This window comes from Nuphar pumila, chromosome 7 (genome assembly GCF_984573655.1).
Source record: "Nuphar pumila chromosome 7, dmNupPumi1.hap1.1, whole genome shotgun sequence".
Lineage (NCBI taxonomy): Eukaryota > Viridiplantae > Streptophyta > Magnoliopsida > Nymphaeales > Nymphaeaceae > Nuphar > Nuphar pumila.
In genome coordinates, this window is record NC_143255.1 from 7,842,416 (window position 1) to 7,865,545 (window position 23,130).

Sequence of the window (23,130 nt, forward strand, 5' to 3'; positions counted from 1 at the left end):
CAATGTGATGGAGGTGGTGAGTATTCCTCCAAAGAATTTTTAGATTTTCTCCAAAATAATGGGATGCATCGTAGAGTTTCTTGCCCGTACACACCACAACAAAATGGAATTGCTGAACGTAAACACAGACATATTGTGGAAAGTGCAATGAGTATGATACATGGGAGTAACTTACCCATTAGTCTTTGGACTGAAGCTTTTCACACTGCCACTCATGTGATAAATCGTCTTCCTATGCCTATTCTTGAAAATCAATCTCCCTATTATGTTCTCTTTGGTGCACATCCCGATTATAATGAGTTACGAGTTTTTGGATGCACATGTTATGTACATATTGACAAATCCATGAGGACTAAGTTCCAGGACAAAGCCTCTATTTGCCAATTTGTAGGTTATGCAGATGAACACAAGGGTTACAGGTGCTATGATCCCGTCAATAAGAAGATAAGAATTTCCAGAAATGTTGTTTTTGATGAAAATAGTTTTCTGGGAAAAGAAGCAGACGTCAATCGTGAACGTATCGGTGCAGTTGCTGATTAGTATGACCCATGGCTTAGTGCTGAACTTATTTCACAAACTGCCGAACATACTACTTTGACCCCTGAAAGCACACATGGTGAGACGGTTTCGGATGATGCATCACAAACAGAATGTCTGAGATACAAAGGTAATGTGTATACCAGGAGACCCAGAGAGCGAACAAATGTACCTGCTGAAGAACACATTGCATTGTCTGATAACAGAGAAGCACCAAGAAGATCAAGCAGGATAAGGCATCCTATTGAAAAATGGGTTAGTTATGACAACTTTTCTATGGACTTTCAAATTTTCCTATCCAAGATTGAAAAACACGATGAACCACTTGGTTTTCATCAAGCTATCCAATCCAACAAATGGATTGAAGCGATGAATGAGGAGATCGAGGCGCTTCACGAGTGTCAAACATGGGAGATAGTTGGCCGTCCTCTAGATAAAAATGTTGTTGGTTGCAAATGGGTATATAAAATTAAATATAAACCGGATGGTAGTATTGAACGGTACAAGGCACGTCTTGTGGCCAAGGGTTTCACTCAAGAATATGGTCAGTATTATGATGAGACATTCAGCCCAGTGGTAAAAATGGGAACTATTCGCATTATTCTTGGCTTGGCAATTGAACATGGTTGGACCCTTAGTCAGCTTGATGTTAAGAATGCATTCCTTCATGGGGACTTAAAGGAAGAAGTTTACATGGAGCAACCTCAAGGTTATGCAGAGGGAGACACAAAAGAATATGTATGCAAATTAACCAGAGCCTTGTATGGTTTGAAGCAAGCTTCTAGGTCATGGTATGAAAGCTTTTCCTTAGAAATTCAGAAACATGGTTTCTTTCGTTCCCAACTTGACCATTCTCTGTTTATATACAGGAATAGTACCATTGTGGTTTTCTTACTCATATATGTTGATGATATTATGATCACTGGTAATGCTCCAGACCACATTCAACAAATTAAAGCTTTGTTGAGTATGTGGTTCAAAATGAAAGACCTTGGGGAACTGAGATATTTTCTTGGTGTAGAGGTGGACAGACAAGATAACAAAATGTCATTAACTCAACACAAATACACTCTTGATCTTCTGGCTAAAGCAGGAATGACAGATTGTAAACATCTACCCACACCCAGTGTTGTCAACCAAAAGCTCAGTATTTGTGATGGTGAGTTATATCCTGATGCAGTTAAATATCGCAGTTTAGTGGGTATGTTGCAATACCTTACTTTTACTCGACCAGACATTGTATATTCTGTTAATCAAGTGTCTCAATTCATGCATGAGCCAAAGACTGGTCACATGGATGCTGTTAAATGCATCCTTCGCTATCTAAAAGGAACGGTGGGTGATGGACTCATATATATTCAATCTTCATGGAAGACACCAAAACATGACATACTGGCCTATACAGATGCAGACTGGGCAGGAGATCCAGATGAGAGGAGGTTTGTTTCAGGATACTGTGTTTTCATTGGGAGAAATCTTGTCTCATGGAGTAGTAGAAAACAGAAGGCTGTGGCAAGATCTAGCACAGAGGCAGAGTATAGATCTATGGCAGCTGCCACAGCAGAAGTGACCTGGATTAGGCATCTACTTACAGAGATGGGAGAGGATATCTCAAATTCGACACTTATGTGTGATAATAGAAGTGCTATACAAATTGCATTCAACCCTATTCATCACAGTCGGACCAAGCATATTGAGATTGATCAACATTTCATCAGACAAAAGATAGTAGACAAAGAGATTGAACCAGTTTATGTGCCTTCAGAAGACCAAGTTGCCGATATGTTTACCAAAGGTCTTACAAGTCAATGTTTCTGGTATCTGAAGAACAAGTTGCACATGGTTCACTCCCATGCACAACTTGAGGGAGGGTATTAGAATATGAATTGGATATGGATCCGATAAAGGATCCATATCCATTCACGAGTTTTGTTTTGTACTCTAATGTAACATGTGCAACTAATGCAGGGCACTTTAGTCTTTGTAAAATGATTGTAACCCTATTTAGACTAATGAAGTATTACTGCAACCATTAAGGAGAATAGTGGCTGCCGATTCCAAACAGAGAAAAGAAAATCCTTGCCTTCTCTCTCCCTCTCCTTTTGCTTTCCCGAGTTATACAGGGGTTTTAACATGTCAGTTACCAACTGTATGGTGGATGGGGGTGGTGACTTACAAATAGATGAAAAGACCAAATTCCCTTAATGGGTGTTACAAAAGATATATATACATATATATATATATATATATATATATATATATAACATCCATATATTTTAATAGATGTCACAATACAAAAAGGAATGTATAAATCCTAAATTGACTTCTGCAGATATTGGTTTGCCCATCATCCTCAAGAAAGGGAAGATTGATAAAGAGGCACAAGGAGAGATTGATAGTTAAGAGGTATAATCAACATTACGGCATTGATTACCATGAGAAATTTTCTCTGGTAGCCAAACAGACCTCAACAATGGTAAACTGACCCTTTGCGGAGTAGTGACAATCTGAAGACATTGGGGAGCATTAAAGGCTGGTAGGCAAGCACACTTATATATCTTACCATTACTATGCCTAACATTGTGTATGCCATAAGCACGGTCAATTGATTCATACAATCTCCCACACATGCACACACAAATACCATGTACTATATTCTAAGGTAGATAAAGTAAAATCCAAGAAAGGGATTATATACTTGAACCATGAGCATTTGACCTTGAAATGTATGTAGACCCAAATTGGGTTGGCTCATTAAAAAGTAGAAAATCAATTTCTATATATTGTACACTCGTTGGAGACAATCAGGTACCATGGAAAAGTAAGAAGCAAACAGTTGTAGTTTGATCTAGTGCTAAGGTGGAGTATAGACTATAGAGACATGGTACAAGGAATTTGCGAGGGATTGTGATTAAAGCCATCTAACACAGAGTTGATATTGGAGGTGAAAATGTCAATTTGCTTACATTTTGACAATAAAGCTGCCATTCAAATTGCATCAGATCCTGTCTATCACTAGTAGATAAAGCACATAGGCATTGATTGTCGTTTTATAAGGAAAAAGATAAAAGCCAAGCAGTTTCAGATATATAATATTCAAATTTGCTCTCAACTTGCAGAAATTCTTATGAAGGTAGCAAAAAAATCAAAACTCAAAGACATCATGAGCAAATTGGGGATGCTAGACATTTTCACCCGACTTGATGGGGAGTGTAAAAGAAAGCAATAGAACCACAGAGTTTCTTCTTATTACTATTAGGGGTATTGTGGACTTTTGGCATGCTCTGCATATTATTGTTGTTTTATGTGCAGAGCATGCCAATTTTCAAGGGGTATTGTGGAACTCAAAGATGATCAAATTTTCAAGGCAAACTCAATCAACATGATCAATAGCATACCCATTTTCACGGGGTATTGTGGACTTTTCACTCGATTAGCATTATTATAATAAAACAAAGAGGAAAAAAGGGAAAAAAAAGAAACCTAAAAGGAATCACATCCAGGATCAGTTACCATTCTGGCTGGTTGACATCCGTGATATTTGAGCAGCAATTTGCATGTTACAATGCTTTGTGATGTCATCAACAATAGCTGAAATAGACATTCTAAAAAATATATCATGGAGGATCACAGAACATGAAATAAATAAAAAATATAGCATGGACGATCACAGAACATGAAATAAATAAAACAAAATCCTGCAAGCATACGATTTTTCCCTCGCCTGGTATGGTAATGTGGAGATGATTGCAATAGCTGAGATGAAAAAGCACCAAGCTGCTTCAAAGAAGAATATAGATGCAAAATTTGAGTCAGCTCCAACTAATATTACAAATGAAAACAGGACTATGTCACTTCTACCTTTGAGACAATAAGGTGTAAAAAAGTATAGTTAACTGATTCTTCTATTTTGGATCACACTCCAGCTCCGGATTCATCAGGAGTCAATGCGAGCATGCTCCCATAAATTATATTCTTTAAACCAATGTAAGAGTACATTATATCTAATTTGTAAAGATAACAACCTCTAGAAACTCAAGAGCACACTTGCATGGTGTAATATGTATAAGTGAAATAATTGTTGATTGCACATCCTACAAGCACATATAATTTTTCAAAATATAACATAGAAACTAATACACAAATGAAATAAACCTATGTACAAGAACTAAACATCAATGCATAGAAATGTAATTGTCATAACTAATACATCACTTCATTCAAGTTCATTATTTCTATATTTGAACTTCCCTCTCTCTCTCTCTCTCTCTCTCTCTCTCTTATGCATGTGGAAACTTCAATGAGGTGCACAGGAACCGAGGCAAAGAGAGAAGTCGGCAGGGAGAGGAGAAACTCGTTAACCTTCGATTAAGCACACCTGTTTCCAATTTTTTTCGAGCCTTTTGGTGTAGATCGATCACGTGCTCACGCTCCTGAGATCTAATGCTCGGATACCATGTGGAAACTTCAATGAGGTGCACAGGAACCGAGACAGAGAGAGAGAGAGAGAGAGAGAGAGAGAGAGAGAAGTGGGCAGGGAGAGGAGAAACTCTTTAACCTTTTATTAGGGCTAATCTCCTCTAAGTTAAATAGAGAGAAGTCTAAATGAAAAATTACATACAAGTCCCTCCTTATATATGAAATATCAAATAACCCTCTTTTAAGAAAAATAAAGCTTAAAACCTCTAAAGATCAACTAATCTTAACACTCCCCCTCAAACTGGAGTATAGATATCAATCATGCTCAGCTTGCCACAACTTTTTGAGAAACTGGGTCTAGCAAGAGGTTCTGTAAAAATATTTGCAACTTGGTCCTCCGACTTTAGATATTTGGTAGCGATATGACCAGCTTGAACCATATCTCTTACGTAGTGGCAATTAACCTCAATATATTTTGTCCTCTCATGAAAAACTGGATTATTCGCTATATATGTAGTTGCCTTGTTATCACACATCATTATCATAGGAGATGAAACCTTCACCTGAAGATAATTTAGTACGGTTCGAACCCACATTAATTCAGCAGTTGTTTGGGCCATAGCCCTATATTCTGATTCAGCACTCGACCTAGCAACCACATTTTGCTTCTTACTTCTCCATGGAATTAGGTTATCTCCCATAAACACAGAATCCTGTGGTAGATTTTCTATCCACTACAAATCCCGCATAGTCAGCATCAGAATAAGCTACTATTTCCAGGGTTCCACCTTTCTTGAATAATAACCCTTTTCCAGGAGAAGATTTTAAGTACCTGAGTATCATTATTGCAGCATTCCAGTGTACTTCAGTTGGTTTGTCCATAAATTGGCTAACCTTGCTTACTGCTAAAGCAATATCAGGTCTGGTCACAGTTACATATAGTAGCTTCCCTACCAGTGAGCGATAACTTTTGCTATCAACAGGTTTTGACCCCTCTGCAAACAACTAAACTTTATGATTCATGGAAATATTTGTTGGTTTAGCTCTCAACATTCTAGTCTCTTTTAATAAGTCAAGAACGTACTTTCGTTGAGACAAAACCACCCCTTCACTGCTCCTGACAACTTCTATACCCAGAAAATATCTAAGTGAACCAAGGTCTTTTGTAACAAAATGTTTTTGAAGATGAGCCTTTGTAGCTTCAATATCTTTCATATCATCTCCTGTAAGGATGATGTCATCCACATATACCACCATAACAACTAGACCTGAGTTAGTTTTCTTAATAAATAATGTATGGTCTGCCGCCGACCTATTAAAGCCAAAACTTGACATCACTTCAAACAACTTTTGAAACCATGCACGAGGACTTTGTTTCAAACCATATATCATCTTTCTTAATCTGCACACCTTCTGACACTCTCCCTCAACCTCGAACCCAGGAGGTTGTTGCATGTATATGTTAAATTATGTATATATAAATATATATATATACATATACCTATATATATATATACATTAGTATATATATATATAAGTATATATACGTATATATGTATATATACATAATTATATAGTTTTTTTCTTGTTTTGTATAAACCAAAAACCCGATAGGGGTGTTTTGGTAATTCCAAATGTACCTTTTTCTTTTTTACTTTTTTCTCTTTTTCCCCTTTTTCTTTTTCCTTTTTATTTTTGTCTTTTTGCTTTTTGGAATCATAAAGGGGCCCCACCCATCTAGTCGTTGGGGCCCCAACAGTCATATTTATGACCGTTGGGGCTCCCAACGACTAGAAGGGAGCCCCCTTTATGGGTCCTCTTTAGTGCTTCCCGCCTCTATATAAAGAGGAGGTTCCCCCTTGTAAATGTATGGGTTTTTACACCCTTCTCTTCCTTTCTTCAATAAATCCAACTTATGACTTTAAGTCATTTTCTATATTTGTGAGTTTTGTGTGTGCACATTTGGTGTTTGTGTTCTTGGCTCTTGTAGCCACTCTTAAGGAGTGACTTTTTGCCCTATTGGTGCTTCCACCTCTTTTCATTACATGGTATCAGAGCTCGGTTGGTGATTGGGCTTTTCTTTTGTCATCTTGGAAAGCATGCCTCTCAAAGTTTTGAAGAAAGGAAGCATATTTGGTGCCGATGGAACGTGACTCTAAAGTGGAGCTCTCTTTCAAGCTAAATGGGTCCAACTATCTCATGTGGGCCTCCGCTATGGAAAATCATCTAAGAGGTAAGAAACTTTGGGGTTTTGTTATGGGAACTACTCCCGAACCCTCTCTTGTTCTTACCAAAATTGAAAATGAAGTTGAAAAGGCTTTAGATGGCGATGAGCACATCAAAGCCATTAATGAACATCAATCCAAAATCGAGGATTGGGAAAGTAACCATGCCAAAATTTTGGCATGGTTTATGAATAAGGTAGATCTTAAAAATTGTGCCAATATTGCCAAGTTTAGAAGAGCTAATGAGGCTTGGTTTTTCCTTAAGGGTATGTATACCCAAAAGGATCTTGCTCGGCAATTCTTTTGTCAAGAAAAAATTCGTTCCACCAAACAAATGGATATGAGTGTCCGGGATTATTTTAGCTCTCTAACCCCTCTTTGGGATGAGCTTGTCCTTCTTGAGCCCAAATGGGTTGCTCCACAAGACATTGAACTAAGAAGGGAACAAATTGAAAAGGAGCACTTTTTTCAATTCCTTCATGGACTTCGCCCGGAATTTGAACAAGTGAGGGCATCTCTTCTCCATAGAAGCAAAGCCCTACCTATTGAAGATGCTCTTGCCGAGGTATGTCAAGAAGAAACTCGACTTGGCTTGAGCATTAGGAATGATGAGGTTTTGGCCGTTAATAGGCCCGGATCAAATGTTAAAGCATACAAACCTCCCCACTTTAACAAAAATATCAATGGGCCTAGAAAGGGAATCATATGCCACTATTGTAATGAACCGGGGCACATTAGACCGGTTTGTCCAAATCTTAAAGGAAAGGTTGCCGCGGTTGGAGAAAATTCTCCAAAGAAGGAAGAAAGTACCAAAGAAGGAGATATCAAAGAAACTCTTAATCATATCTCTGAAGTTCTCCAACACCTTCTCAAGTCTTCTCTTTCAACATCCGGAGCCGCCATCGCCTACTCTTCATCGCCTCCAGGTATGTGGATACTAGACTCTGGTGCTTCTTTCCATATGACATCTCATAAAAACTCCATTTCCAATGTTTTTTTTCCGAACCCATGTCCTCCTATGTTTCAACGGCCGATGGAACGTCGTTAAAAATTGAAAGTATTGGAACACTTGACTTCAAAAACTCTCAAAACTTTTTTGTTCCTAAAGTAAGAGTTGTTCCAAAAATTAATTTAAATCTTTTTTCCGTTTCCCAAATCACCGACCATGGATTCCAAGTCTCTTTCTCACCTAAAGATTGCATCGTGCAGGATCTCCAGTCAGGGAAGCTGATTGGGCAAGGCCATAGAAAGGGTGATCTCTATTTTATGGACTTTTTGACGCTTCCATCTAAGTCATCTTGCAATCTTGTTAAAGACAAAAGTATTGGTATTTGGCATGAGAGACTTGGTCATCCAAATTTTGTAAAAATGTCCCTTTTCCCTTTTTTGAACAATACTTGTAAAGACAATCACATGACTTTTAAAGATTGCATTTTTGGGAAATCTAAAGCTACTCTGTTTCCTCAAAGAAGTTATTTTGCCACTCGGCCATTTGAACTTGTTCATTCCGATGTGTGGGGACCTTCCCCAATTTTATCTAAAGGAGGTTTTTCGTATTATGTGGTCTTTATTAATGACTTCACTAGATTTACGTGGATATACTTCTTAAGTCGCAAATCTGAAGTCTTCTCGTTCTTTAAAGAATTTCATGCAATGGTTAAAAATCAATTTTTGGGAAATCTATATATTCTTAGGTCCGATTCGGGAGGTGAATATATGTCTAATGATTTTCAAAATTACTTAAAAGAAAATGGAATTTGTCATCAACGTTCATGTCCCAACACTCCGCAACAAAATGGTCTTACGGAAAGAAAGCATAGGCACATAATAGAAACTACAAGAACATTATTGATTTCAAAAAATATCCCAAAATCCTTTTGGGCCGAAGCGGTTCTAACTTCAACATATCTCATCAATAGAATCCCTTCATCCTCTTTGAAAAATCTTTCTCCATTTGAAAAACTTTACAATATGTCTCCCGATTATAAAAGATTAAGAATTTTTGGATATAAATGCTTTGTTTTAACTCGCAAAAATGATAAACTTTCTCCTAGGGCTATTGAATATATTTTTTTGGGATATGACGAAAAACAAAAAGGATATCGATGTTTTGACATACTTAATAATAAACTTTATATCTCAAAAGATGTCACATTCCTCGAAGAAGAAAATGGTTTCTCGCATCAACCAAATGAAGATATTGACTATTCCTTTTTATTTGACTTGTTACCTCAAGAAAACATCATAGATGATCTTAATGAACCTCTTAATGAAGATCTTGTTGAACATCCAAATAATGATCAAAACTTAGAAGAAAATGCTTCAAGACAAATACAAGTCTACTCTAGAAGGAATGAAAGAAATCCTCCATGTGCCTTTGAAAGATTTTCTCAAAATGAGTCGATAGAAGAAACCTCTCAAAGAAGATCAAATCGCATTCCTAAGATTCCAAATAGATTTGTTTCTTATGACTCTTTTTCCCCTAATTATCGAGCATGTCTTCTTGCTCTTCACTCCTTTCATGAACCATCTCATTACAATGATGCTAAACAATATGATCATTGGAATGAAGCTATGGAGCTTGAACTTAATGCCCTTAAAAAGGCACAAACTTGGGAAATCATTGATCCTCCCAATGGCAAGAAACCCATTGGATGTAGATGGGTGTTTAAAGTAAAAACTAAGAGTGATGGTTCATTAGAAAGATATAAGGCTAGGTTGGTAGCCAAAGGTTATGCCCAAGAGTATGGGGTAGACTATGATGAGACTTTTGCCCCAGTTGCTCGAATGACTAGTGTTCGAGCTTTTATTGCTATAGCTGCTGTTAAAAAATGACCCATCTTTCAGCTTGATGTTAAAAATGCTTTCTTGAATGGTAATTTAAATGAAGAAGTTTATATGGAACCACCTCCAGGTATGAATTTAAATGGAAAAGTTTTAAAATTAAAAAAGGCTTTATATAGACTTAAGCAAGCTCCTAAAGCTTGGTATGACAGGTTTAGTAATGTATTAATCAATTTAGGTTTTTCTTCTTGTTATACTGACACTGCTCTTTTTGTCAAAAGGACAGGTGACTCCATTATTATGCTTCTGCTGTATGTTGATGATATGATCATCACTGGGAATGACAAAAATGGAGTAAATGATGTTAAGTCTATATTAAAAGATACTTTTGATATGTCTGACCTTGGTTATTTGAGATATTTTTTAGGAATTGAAGTGGCTTATTCAGCGCGTGGGTATATCTTATCTCAAATGAAGTTAGCTGCAGAAATTTGTACCAAATCAGGAATATCTGATGAAAAGAAAGTGGAGACTCCTGAAGTTATCAATGCGAAACTAAGACTTGAAGATGGTGTTCTTCTTGAAGATCCAACCCCCTACCGTCAATTAATTGGATCTCTCACCTATCTATCCATCACACGTCCAGACATAGCTCATGCGGTTCATGCAGCGAGCCAATTTCAGCACGCTCCTACTACGGTTCATATGGCGGCCGTAATGAGAATTGTGCGATATATCAAAAATACCATCTCCAAGGGACTCTTCTTATCCTCTTCCTCATCTCTTGAATTGACTGCTTTTACTGATGCTGACTGGGGAGGAAATCCCAATGATCGGATCTCTACGGGTCTTTGCATTTTTTTAGGTGAATCTCTCATCTCGTGGAGATGCAAGAAGCAGTAGAAGGTCTCCTTATCATCTACTGAAGCTGAATATCGGGCTATGGCGATGACAACTATGGAGATTGTGTGGCTCAGAAGTCTTCTTGGTGACATGGGCGTTCACAATTCCACTCCCACCAAGCTCTGTTGTGATAACAAGAGTGCGATATACATTGCCAGCAATCACACCTTTCATGAGCGGACCAAGCATATCGAAATGGATTGCCATTATGTTCGAGACGAATATCTCAAAGGGACCATCACATTGCCATATGTCACTTCAGAGTATCAACTAGCTGACTTCTTCACCAAGGCGCTCCCAACTCCACGATTCATGTTTCTTCTTGGCAAACTTTCGGTCTTCTCCCCGTAAAGTTTGAGGGGGCATGTTAAATTATGTATATATAAATATATATATACATATACCTATATATATATACATTAGTATATATATAAGTATATATACGTATATATGTATATATACATAATTATATAGTTTTTTTCTTGTTTTGTATAAACCAAAAACCCGATAGGGGTGTTTTGGTAATTCCAAATGTACCTTTTTTTTTTTACTTTTTTCTCTTTTTCCCCTTTTTCTTTTTCCTTTTTATTTTTGTCTTTTTGCTTTTTGGAATCATAAAGGGGCCCCACCCATCTAGTCGTTGGGGCCCCAACAGTCATATTTATGACCGTTGGGGCTCCCAACGACTAGAAGGGAGCCCCCTTTATGAGTCCTCTTTAGTGCTTCCCTCCTCTATATAAAGAGGAGGTTCTCCCTTGTAAATGTATGGGTTTTTACACCCTTCTCTTCCTTTCTTCAATAAATCCAACTTATGACTTTAAGTCATTTTCTATATTTGTGAGTTTTGTGTGTGCACATTTGGTGGTTGTGTTCTTGGCTCTTGTAGCCACTCTTAAGGAGTGATTTTTTGCCCTATTGGTGCTTCCGCCTCTTTTCATTACAGTATACTGTCTTAGACAGATCCCCATATAGAAATGCATTTTTCACATCTAGTTGACACAAACTCCATCCATGGTGAACAGCTACGGAGAGAACAAGACGAATGGTACTCATCCGTGCGACAGGAGAAAAGGTTTAAAAGAAATCAATACCATATGTCTGAGTATACCCTTTTGCTACTAATCTGGCCTTGTATCTTTCAATTGAACCATCTGATTTGTACTTTATGGTATATACCCATTTGCATCCAACAATGTCAGCATCCACTGGAGAATCAACTAGATCCCATGTAACGACCCCAATCCAGACCCTTTAAAAATGCGGAATATTTTTTTTTTCTACAAGTTGCGGAAACCTTCCCAGAGATCTGGGGTCCTCACAGTTCCACTTACCATTGGATAGCCCAACCACCACAAACGAAGTTGCAATTATCATCCATATCAACCAACTAAAACTCTTTTATTAATGAGTAAGAAAATTTCAAAGACAAGGTTTTCTTCAACTAAAAGTAGAGTAACAATTGCAGAAATTAACAGAACTAAAAGACAAAAGAAAGATCCACTAAGTCCTCTACTGAAGCTGACAAGCCCAAGTATAACTCATCCATCCCCAGATGCATGTCCAACTTCACTGTTCACCATTACCTGTGAAAAACCAACAAAGTAGGGTGTCAGAACCGAAATTCTGAGCACAGCTACTTCTAAAGAAATCAGGTGTGATAAAGAACATGGATAAGATTTCATGCAGTGATTTGAGTGAGTGCAGATATAAAATTTGCAACATTCAAATATCTATAACTACCAACAATTGCATGTGCTCCCCAGTCAAGAATAGTAAATCAGTACCATATATCAAGAACTAAATTTCCAAATCTTGCAGCATAATTTTAATAAGTAAATCCTATGCTACCACCAACTCATGTCATGATATAGATAATGATTCAAACATGCATGATCTAATGCATAACAGAAAAATGCATGATTATGTGCAATGCATGATTTCTTCTGTTATCTTTCATTTATAACTCCGCCTGTGTATAACTGTTTAGTTATACACTGCCGGTCCCAAGCCCGGATAAAGGAGGAGGGTTGCGGTAGGCCTGTGACAGCCAGCATAAAAACTTTGTCATATCCTATGAAAATGAACCAATATGAGAATTTCGTTGGGGCGTTCCCTACTGAGCGACGCGCTGTACTCAATAGGCCCGGAGGCAGTGATAAATGGGCAAGGGTTGCTAGGTCGTCGCCCAGAAGCGACGCGTCACACCGGCGCCCGGGTGTGGTGTCAAATAGGCAAGGGTTCCCTCACTTTGTTGGACGGGTGGGGGTAAAGAAGTTAGTCCAAGACCATAAAATTAGGTTAGCCACTTGGAACATAGGGTCTTTAACTGGTAAGTTGGTAGAGTTAGTAGATGTTATGTGTAGGAGAAAGATTGATATTTTATGTCTTCAAGAGACCAAATGGGTAGGTGAGAAAGCTAAAGTGATAGAACCTTGGGGATATAAGATTTGGTATACAGGAATAAATAGGAATAGGAATGGAGTAGGGATTGTTATGAGTCATCAGTTTATAGATAATGTAGTTGAGGTCCGTAGGAAGGGTGATAGAATTTTACTTATTAAATTAGTAGTAGGTACGGATATTATTAATATTATTAGTGTTTATGCACCTCAAGTAGGTTTAGATGATTCCATTAAGCATCAATTTTGGGAAGATTTAGATGGAGTGGTACAAGGGATATCTTATGGAGAAAAGCTTTTCATCGGCGGTGACCTTAATGGACATGTAGGCATTAGTAGGGATGGATTTGAGAGTATCCATGGAGGCTATGGTATAGGAGAAAGAAATGAAAGTGGGGAAAGGATTCTAGATTTTTGTTTGTCCTATGATATGATCGTAGCAAACACTTGGTTTAGGAAGAGAGAGTCTCACCTAGTAACATTTAAAAGTGGGGTTAATACAAGTCAGATAGATTTTTTCCTACTTAGAAAGAGAGATAGGGGTTGTTGCATCGATTGTAAGGTTATACCGGGAGAAAGTGTAGCTACACAACATAGAGTCTTAATTTTAGATCTTAGAATTAGACAATGCCGCAAAAGGGATAGACATAGGATAGATCCTAGAATTAAGTGGTGGTCACTGAAAGGAGCTAAACAAGGAATGTTTGTAGAGCAGGTAGTTAAGGAAGCTAATTGGTGTCTCGAGGAGGATTCAGAATCAATGTGGAATAAGATAGCGGGTGGCATGAGAAAAGTGGTTAAGGAGGTATTGGGTGAGTCTAAAGGCGGTGCACCACTAGGTAAGGATACATCATGGTGGAACGAGGATGTCAAATTAGCTATTAAGGTTAAAAGAGAGTGTTATAGAAATCTAAGTAAGAGTCGTGATAATGAGAATTTGGAGAAGTATATGATAGCAAAGAAGGAAGCTAAAAAAGTTGTTCGAAACGCGAGGGCTAAGGTATATAAAGAGGTTTATGACAAGTTGGATACCAAAGAAGGCGGGAAGGATATTTATAGGCTTGCAAAGATGAGAGATAGGAAATCGAAGGATTTGGGTATGGTTAGATGTATCAAAGATGAAACGCAAAGGGTTTTAGTCAAAGATGAGGAGATTAAGGAGAGATGGAAAGATTATTTTGATAAGCTATTTAATGATAGTCATACTCAAGATCTTGGAGACTTCTCCATTCCTTTTCATGAGATAAATCGTGACTTCATGCGCAAGATTCAAAAGAATGAAATTGCAGAGGCTTTGAAGAAAATGAAATCAAGAAGGGCAGTTGGCCCAGATGGTATACCTATCGAGGCTTGGAAATGCTTGGGAGAGAAAGGTTTAGAATGGTTGACAAATCTTTTTAACTTGATTTGGCGAACAAATAAGATGCCAAATGAGTGGAGGAAGAGTACTTTGGTGCCTTTATATAAGAATAAGGGTGATATACAAGATTGTACAAACTATCGTGGTATAAAACTCATGAGTCATACTATGAAACTTTGGGAGAGGGTGATTGAGTCTAGGTTGAGGAAGGTTGTCACGATATCGGAGAATCAATTTGGTTTTATGCCTGGTAGATCAACTATGGAAGCTATACATCTTCTTAGACAACTTATTGAAAGATATAGAGAGAGAAATAAAGATTTGCATATGGTTTTTATTGATTTAGAGAAGGCATACGATAGAGTACCTAGGGACGTTCTCTGGTGGACAATGATGAAGAAAGGTGTTTCTCTCAAGTACATTAGTATAATTAAAGATATGTATGAAGGAGTAGTAACCAATGTCCGCACGTGTGGAGGGGTGACAACCAATTTTCCGATAACGGTTGGGTTACATCAAGGATCTGCTTTAAGCCCTTTCCTTTTTGCGATAGTGATGGATGAGCTTACGAGATCAATTCAAGAAAATGTACCGTGGTGTATGTTGTTTGCTGATGATATTGTTTTGATTGATGAGTCTAGAGCTGGGGTTAATGCTAAGTTAGACTTATCGAGACAGACATTGGAAGCTAGAGGTTTTAAGTTGAGTAAGAGTAAGACTGAATATATGGAATGTCAGTTTAGTAAGCAACGAAGTAGGGATGGGAGTGTAGTGAAGCTTGGTGAGCAAGAAATACCGGTGAATGATTATTTCAAATATTTGGGATCCATCATTCAAAAGTATGGAGAAATTGATGGAGATGTAAATCATAGGATAAAGGTTGGGTGGATGAAATGGAAAAGTGCAACTGGAGTGCTGTGCGATCGTAGAATGCCATTGCGGTTGAAGGGAAAGTTTTATAGGACGACTATTAGACCCGCTTTACTATATGGTACGGAATGTTGGGCGGCCAAGAGACATCATATTAAAAAAATGAGTGTAGCTGAGATGCGGATGCTTAGATGGATGTGTGGAAATACAATAAGAGATAAGATTCGGAACGAGGAGATACGAAAGAAGGTAGGTGTTGCACCCATTGAAAATAAGATGCGAGAGAATCGTTTACGGTGGTTTGGACATATTCGGCGAAGGCCTAATGATGCTCCAGTTAGAAGGTTGGAGAAATGGGAAAATAGATTAGTTAAAAGAGGTCGGGGTAGGCCTAGGAAGACTTGGATGGAGATGATCGGAAAGGATATGAATGCTTTGAACCTCACCGAGGACATGGCATTGGATAGAAATGATTGGAGGAAAAGGATTCATGTGGAAGACCCAAAATGAATTTCTTTTTTGGTTCATATCGCTGACCCCAATTGTTTTGGGATGAAGGCGTAGTTGTTGTTGTTGTTTGTTGTATCTTTCATTTATGTTTCATCTTTCCATATGCATGCCCTATTAAATGCACACATCTTTAAGTTCCTCTTTTTAATTACAGTTGCCCCCGGATACACCAAACGGGTACAAACCCCGAGGTCAAGTAGGTTCCCAGGGTAGCTTAACACACAATTTGTATTTTATTACTGGGTTCCCACTTAACCCTCGACCGATATCAGGAAACAGCACCATCCATCGGAACATTAGACCTCCACATCTAATGTCGGGGACACAAGGGACACCCCACGCCCACAAGTGCCACTTCCTTGGTACCATAAACTCACAGTTGTGACTAACACACCACTCCCGGGTAAAGTGGCGGACTCTCCCTAAAACCGTGGCCAGGAGAAGAACCTCAATATCGGGTTCAGGGGCAACAACGCACACGGAGTTTTGTATCCTCACAGTCTCCCCAAGACCGGATATCTAAGATTCTCATACTCTAGATGAGATATCCCAGAATGTAAATTACACTGTTCTTATTCATTATATTTTTATTTAATTCCATTCTTTAAGTTTGCAACACAATATGCAAAAGTAAAGTGAAAAACCTGCATCCTCCCTTGCAGGGACCCATTCGGGGCTCCAGCCCGTATCAACCACTAGAACAGTGTAGTAATGTGCCAAACCATCTTATGTGGTTTAAGTGATGCATTTAGAAACATAAATAAAAGAAAACCACACCCACGGCTCTCCAGGCCGATGATGGTCCCATTAGGCCATCGGTGCATCTCATAACAAAACCCAAAATAGTGTTTCATTTATAACACTAAGCCAAAATGCCAAAAGCATATATATTCATGCAAATATAAACCCAAACATATGCATGTCATAATTCATTCATATGCATTTTCAATATGTGTGTCTTACCTACATCACATATGGGTATTAACCAATCCATGGTTTCTTTAAGTGTGTGAGTGTATATCTACCATTTCACACAATAATCAAGCGTACATATTCAAGAAGAATTACTAATGATTTAATCTTGCTCACACTCATGCATACCATAATCATAACAGTCAAGCATTAACCTCCACGTCAAGTGTTTTCATACAATCTAATACACAAACTTTTAAATAACACATGGACTTTAGACAAAAGTAAAATGTTCAGCTAGAGACAACAAAACAAGATACATTACATACAAAATTTCAGTTTTAGGTGTCCATCCTCCCTAAACCGTGTAACATGAGCACTATTACACATAACTGAAATTTTCAGGCTATGTTGCAATGCTCCCACGCTACATCTTACAAACTTTGAGCTTAACCACACTCAAGCACCATCTTATGTCAATAGATAGCCTACAACATCACATTAGGTAATGCATGCAAGATTCTATCGGACTTTAACCGTTCATGAACCTAGCAGCAGTGTATTACACTATCCATGTTTTAATGGTTTAGGATTTTGTATATTCATTTATGAGAATAGGAAGTCTGAATAACATCATTTAGCTAACTTATGGAAACATATGGAAATCAGCCCTTCTAATAGAAATCAGGACATTCTTCAAAAATATACATGCTTTAAATGATATACCGTGTAAGACCATACATGATCACATGAACTTGGATTAACTTGATTCCAATAGTTAAGAAAATGAATAAAACTCAAGTCTGATAACAGGTAACTAAGACATGTATTCAGATTGAATATCAATTAATAATCACACAGGAATATATTTGATATAACTGATACATTAGCATAGTCTTTCTATTATAATACAAATTCTGGTTTAATGACAGAACCCAGAGTTTCATATGGATCAAATTTAATCACAGCTCGAAGAACAAAAATCATAGGTAATTGAACTGGATGACAAACTGCAACGAAATCATCAAACCATAACATAGCAAACAGTTCTACACCTCTTAAACCACCTGAAATTTTTAATCCCATAGCATAACAAGCTTTGTCTAAAAGAAACTTCATAACGACCTATATTGTGCGATGCACGTAATGTACATCATGTAACCTGACTAAGCCAAGTTATACATGGTTCTTCCTATGCATATTCAAGATAAAGAAACCCCACATTAGGAACCCTTAAGGAAAAATTTCAGACCTAAAATCGTTCAATAGGTTTACTATATGAGGTCTACAACGAAAACCCCCAAATTCCCCATTCATTGTTAGCAAGCCCCTTTTTCCCTAAATCGGAACCCCTTTTTTTTCGATTAAGGGCCTCACCGAAACCCCATCATTTCTTGAATACAGCAAAAGGGAAAGAAACTGCAATCCCTACCGCAAACCCCAAATTTCTCATAATTTTCCGGCGTTACGAACCCCACCTCTCAAATCACTACCCGAAATCGAACTCAGGTTTGATTCCTCACCCAAATCCAAGAAGAGCCGTACATGTTTTGCTGGTTTTCTGACGATCTGAGGTTGCAGATGAGAGTACGGGGCTGCGGGTGTCGCTCTTCTTCACTGCCGTGGAGAAGGGTGCTCGCTGGAGCTGCGGTGGCTGTGGGTTGCCGCAGCTTTTTCCGGCGACCTCTTCTTCCTCCGGTGCGCGCACGCAGACAGGGAGAGAGACGAGGGAGAGAGATGTCGAGTGATGAGGGAAAACCCCTCTCCTCCACTGCTTTTATCGGCCCAGACTCCCCCTCCTCTGCCGAGATGGGCGCGGGGTCGTTACGCTCTGCGTAACCCCCCTGCCCCCCCCCCCTTTCTGTTTTTGTTTTCAGGTTTATCGGGCAACCCTTATCGGGTTGCCCTTTTCATTAAAAGGGCTGTAACATAGGGCGCGGCTCGGGTCCGAACCCAGGACCCGTAACCCGACCCCAAAATCAAAATGGATCCATTAAGTTGGATCCAAATGGATCCAACTGTGGATCCTCGGATAAATATTTAAAAACTTAAAAAAAATTTATTTATTTATTAAATCGAGGTTTAAATCGATTAATCCTAATTACCCCCTTTATGGGTCCTAGATCCGAAATATGGATCTAGGCCCAATTTGAATTATTTTATAAAATTTTCGGGTTTTACATCCCATCTATGTTGAGACAATAAGGCATCCATTCCTTCTTGCATAGCCTGCTTCCACCTGTTATCAAGTTCTGCCTGTTGATAGTTCAGAGGAATAGTTTCAGCAGATAAAGCTGAAATAAATGCTTTCATCTGACTTTTAATTTTGGCATCGGACACAAAATGAGATATAGGATATAAGGTACATTGTCGTGTCCCTTTCCGTAGAGCGATTGGCCTGTTATCATCAACATGAAGGTCACTGTTGTCAGTAGCACTTACCTCAGGAGAAGAAGAAGATGAAGGCACGGGAGGAAGGGGAGCTCTACGCACATATACCAATAGAGGATTATGAAACCGTGAGGAAGATAGAGTTTGGTCCGATAATTGGGGCACAAATTTCAAAAGAAAAGGAGGTACAGGAAGTGGAAAAGAATCATCTGGATCAACTTGCATCTGAGTACCAGTACTACAAAAATATGGAATGGACTCACAGAAAGATACATCCGCATTGACATACTCTCGCCGAGAAATCGGATCATAACATTGATACCCCTTTTGATTTTTTGGATAACCTATAAACACACATTTTGTTGCTTGAGCAGCTAATTTATCACAGTCAGGTCCAAGTTTGTGCACAAAGCAAACACACCCAAATACTTTGGGTGAGAAAGAGAAAAGTGGAGCATTAGGACTTAGGATATGTAGCGGAATTTGATCTCCCACGGAAGATGAAGGCATGCGGTTGATCAGATAACAAGCAGTGATAACCGCATCACCCCAATATAAAGCAGAAACATTAGATTGAATCATAAGGGTACGTGCTACATCAAGGAGGTGCCTGTGTTTTCGCTCAGTCACACCATTTTGTTGAGAAGAATAGGCACAAGTGGTTTGGGGTTGAATGTCATGGTCTTGATAAAATTGCAACAAGGCTTTGGTTTTGAACTCAAGAGCATTATCAGTGCGAACAATCTTGACAACAGATTCAAACTGAGTTTTTATTTCAAGAATTAATGATTTGATAACACTGAGAATTTGAGGAAAGACATAACGAAGCTTTGACAATGAAGGATGACCAAGACGACGATGCCACTGAACAGGACTGGATGAGTGATCTACTGCAGCATAAACATTGCCCACTGGATGATGTAGGTAGTACTCTATTTTCTTCATAGCCACTACCAATCTTCTTCCCCGTCAGCAAATCCTAAAAATGACAACCCACTGGGTCAAATATCACTCTACAGTTTAGTTCTTTGGTAAGACAACTCACAGAGAGTAAACTTTGAGGAAATGAGGGAGCATGAAGAACATTTTTCAACTGCAAGGAAGAAGATATAGAAATATTTTCCTGACCAACAATTGGTGAGGAACTCCCATCTGCTAATGAGACTCCTCGATGAACAGTAATATCCTTTAGATCTGAAAAGAAAAGCGAATTTCCACACAGATGTCTAGATGCACCAGAGTCAATAATCCACTTACTATCATTTAGATGAAGATGATCCCCTGTTGAGTAGGCCACACCAGCTACAGGAGAAAAGGAGCTTGAGGGACGACGAGCTATCAGCTCATCATATTCTGCTCGACTAAGAGTGATATTGTCACTTGCAGAAGAATTATCATTTTCATTTTTTACCTCTAGTGTTGTAACATTAGCTTTTGGAACATTAGGCTTTGATGCAGAAGAGGTTGGTCGTCCATGCTTTGTTAAAATGTATCTCTCTTTATGTAAATATTTACATATATATATAAAGAGAGATACATATACATATATACATGATGTATATATGTATATGTATCTATCTTTATATATATATATATATATATATATATATATATGTAAATATATATGTTTCCTTTTTTTCTTGTAAAACCCGCAAGGGTATTTTAGTCATTTCTCTTCCTTTTGCGCATATTCATAATTATGAATATGTTGTAATTCTTTTTGTATTTTTACTTTTCTTCCTTTTCTTTTTTCTTTTCACTTTTTATGTCTTTATTTTGTTGACTCAAAGTCAACTTGGAGGGGGCTCAACACTAGCTGTTGAGCCTCTCCAACGGTTAGAATTCTAACCGTTGGAGGGGCTCCAACAGCTAGTGGAGCCCCTCCAAGGCTCCTTTTCCTCTTATAAATAGGGGAGTTCCCCCTTTGTAAAATGCACTTCTTGGAGCTTTTGTTCTCCATTCCTTCTCAATAAAATTCTTTATATTTTGTATGCCTTTGTGCATTTGAGTTTCTTTATTGTACCTTCGTGTACATTTGTTCTAAGTGTTCTTGTGCATTTGTGCACATTGGTGGTGTTGTGCTTATCGCACACTTTATCTCTTTTTTGAGATAATTTCACATGCTTATCCCAGCAACGATCATATAAATATCCAGATTTTCCACAGAAAGTACATTAAAGTTTGCCTCTGCCTCCCATACCTCTTCCACGACCTCGTCCTCTAATATTCTAAATATTTCCACGTCCATAACCAGATGGGACAGCTAGAGCAGATGACTGGGACATAAGATGAGATTGTGGAAGAGAAATCAAAGTCTACTCAAATGATTGTATGCATCAGCAAGAGTAGGTACATCGGATCCGGTCAACATTTGGACTTTTGCAACAAAGAATTCTGAAGATAAACCTGTGAGAAACCGAGCAACCATAGTCTGTTCTTGATGATCCTTTTGGTTCGAACAACAAAGAGGCCTGTGAGCATTGAGTCTTTCAAACGCTGCTTTGACGAAGGCATAGTACTGGGCCAAGGTCTGATCTCCCTACTGCAAATTATATATCTCTTGTTCGACTTGCAAGATACGACTCACATTAGTCTCTTGTGAGTACCTATCTCGAAGATTGTCTCACATCTATTTGGTTGTATTATAGTGTGAACACCCCAAATTTTTCAAAAAATTTACAAAATGACCCTTTTTCCCCTGACTCCATCTTCTGAGAAATCAAAGCAAATTCTTCAGACTTTCTGGATTAAAAACCATATTGATCCATGCAAAATCGTTTTCAGGTTCGAATCCGGTGCTTTAAATCCATATTTCCTCAAAACCCGGGTCCTAACCCATTTCTGAAGAAATTTCCCCAAAAATAGCTTTTAATTCTCAGAAAATTTCCCTTTTGTAAATATTTTTGCAAAAACACACAAAAAAAAAAAAAATAGTTTTAACCTTTGTTTTCTCACAAACTTTAGGATTCTATTCTAAAAATACAAAAAAAAAAATTTGAAAAAAAAAAAAAAAACAAACATAAAAACAAAAAAAAAAATTGGAAAAACTACGAAGAAAACAAAATGGTTCAAGTTGATTTTTCTAAAAAAAAAAAAACCTCCCTTTCTAACCACTTTACAAAAAAATTCCTACAAAGGGGCCTTCTTTTGAGAAATTGGAAAAGTTACAACGAACTCTCTCCCGCGCTTCCCTCTTCTCCCCTCTCCACCGTTGATCTTCCAACAGCCTCCCCTCTCCCAGCCTTCTATCCTGAACAAACCCACTCTCGAACTCTCCATTCTCTCTTTAAAAAGGAGGCATCGACTCCATCCCGGGCATCATCGATCATCTCCTTATCTTCTGAGGCATATATTCCTTTTTGATATATACTGATCAACCACCGAGTTCTCTCTGCAAAAATCCATTAAACTCATCTTCTTTCTGAATATCTCATATAGCCCATCTTCAGACCGGAAGTCCCCCTTGAGCATCGATCTTTGCTGGAACACTTCAGAGGACAACTCACCTTCAGAGGTCGACCAGTTTGAAATTCTAGCAAATCCTCGGTAAGCACCTTCTTATTCCTTCATCAATTTGATTTTCCTTGGTTTTCTTATTTCTCATCCTTTTTTTTTGGCACCCTTGATAATATCGATTTGCTTACTGCAAACCGAGTTATCTATGTGCAATATCATGGGAATTTCCATATTCCTACATTTTCCCTTTGATTTTCTGAAAATTTATTTTGATTTTCCCTCAACTTCTGTGAATCTGAATGTATATTTACGTTGTTCAAATCCATCGGAGCTCCAATCTAATTCTTGTTCTCCAGAATAGTGT

The 23,130-nt window shown here is 38.1% G+C and overlaps 1 protein-coding gene across 3 annotated transcripts in view; it reads right to left on the minus strand.

Annotated features, from left to right (window-relative positions):
- Positions 1–23,130, minus strand: part of LOC149831027 (transmembrane E3 ubiquitin-protein ligase FLY1-like) — a 92,049-nt gene that overhangs the window by 27,180 nt on the left and 41,739 nt on the right. For 2 of the 3 annotated variants that reach the window (XM_090013616.1, XM_090013618.1), the window contains exons 6-7: positions 4,248–4,317; positions 4,051–4,128 (exon numbers count right to left, since the gene is read on the minus strand). In XM_090013616.1, coding sequence (XP_089869742.1) covers positions 4,051–4,128; positions 4,248–4,317 — 148 coding nt within the window. The remainder of the gene's footprint in view (positions 1–4,050; positions 4,129–4,247; positions 4,318–23,130) is intronic. The other variant, XM_090013617.1, reaches the window with a different exon arrangement.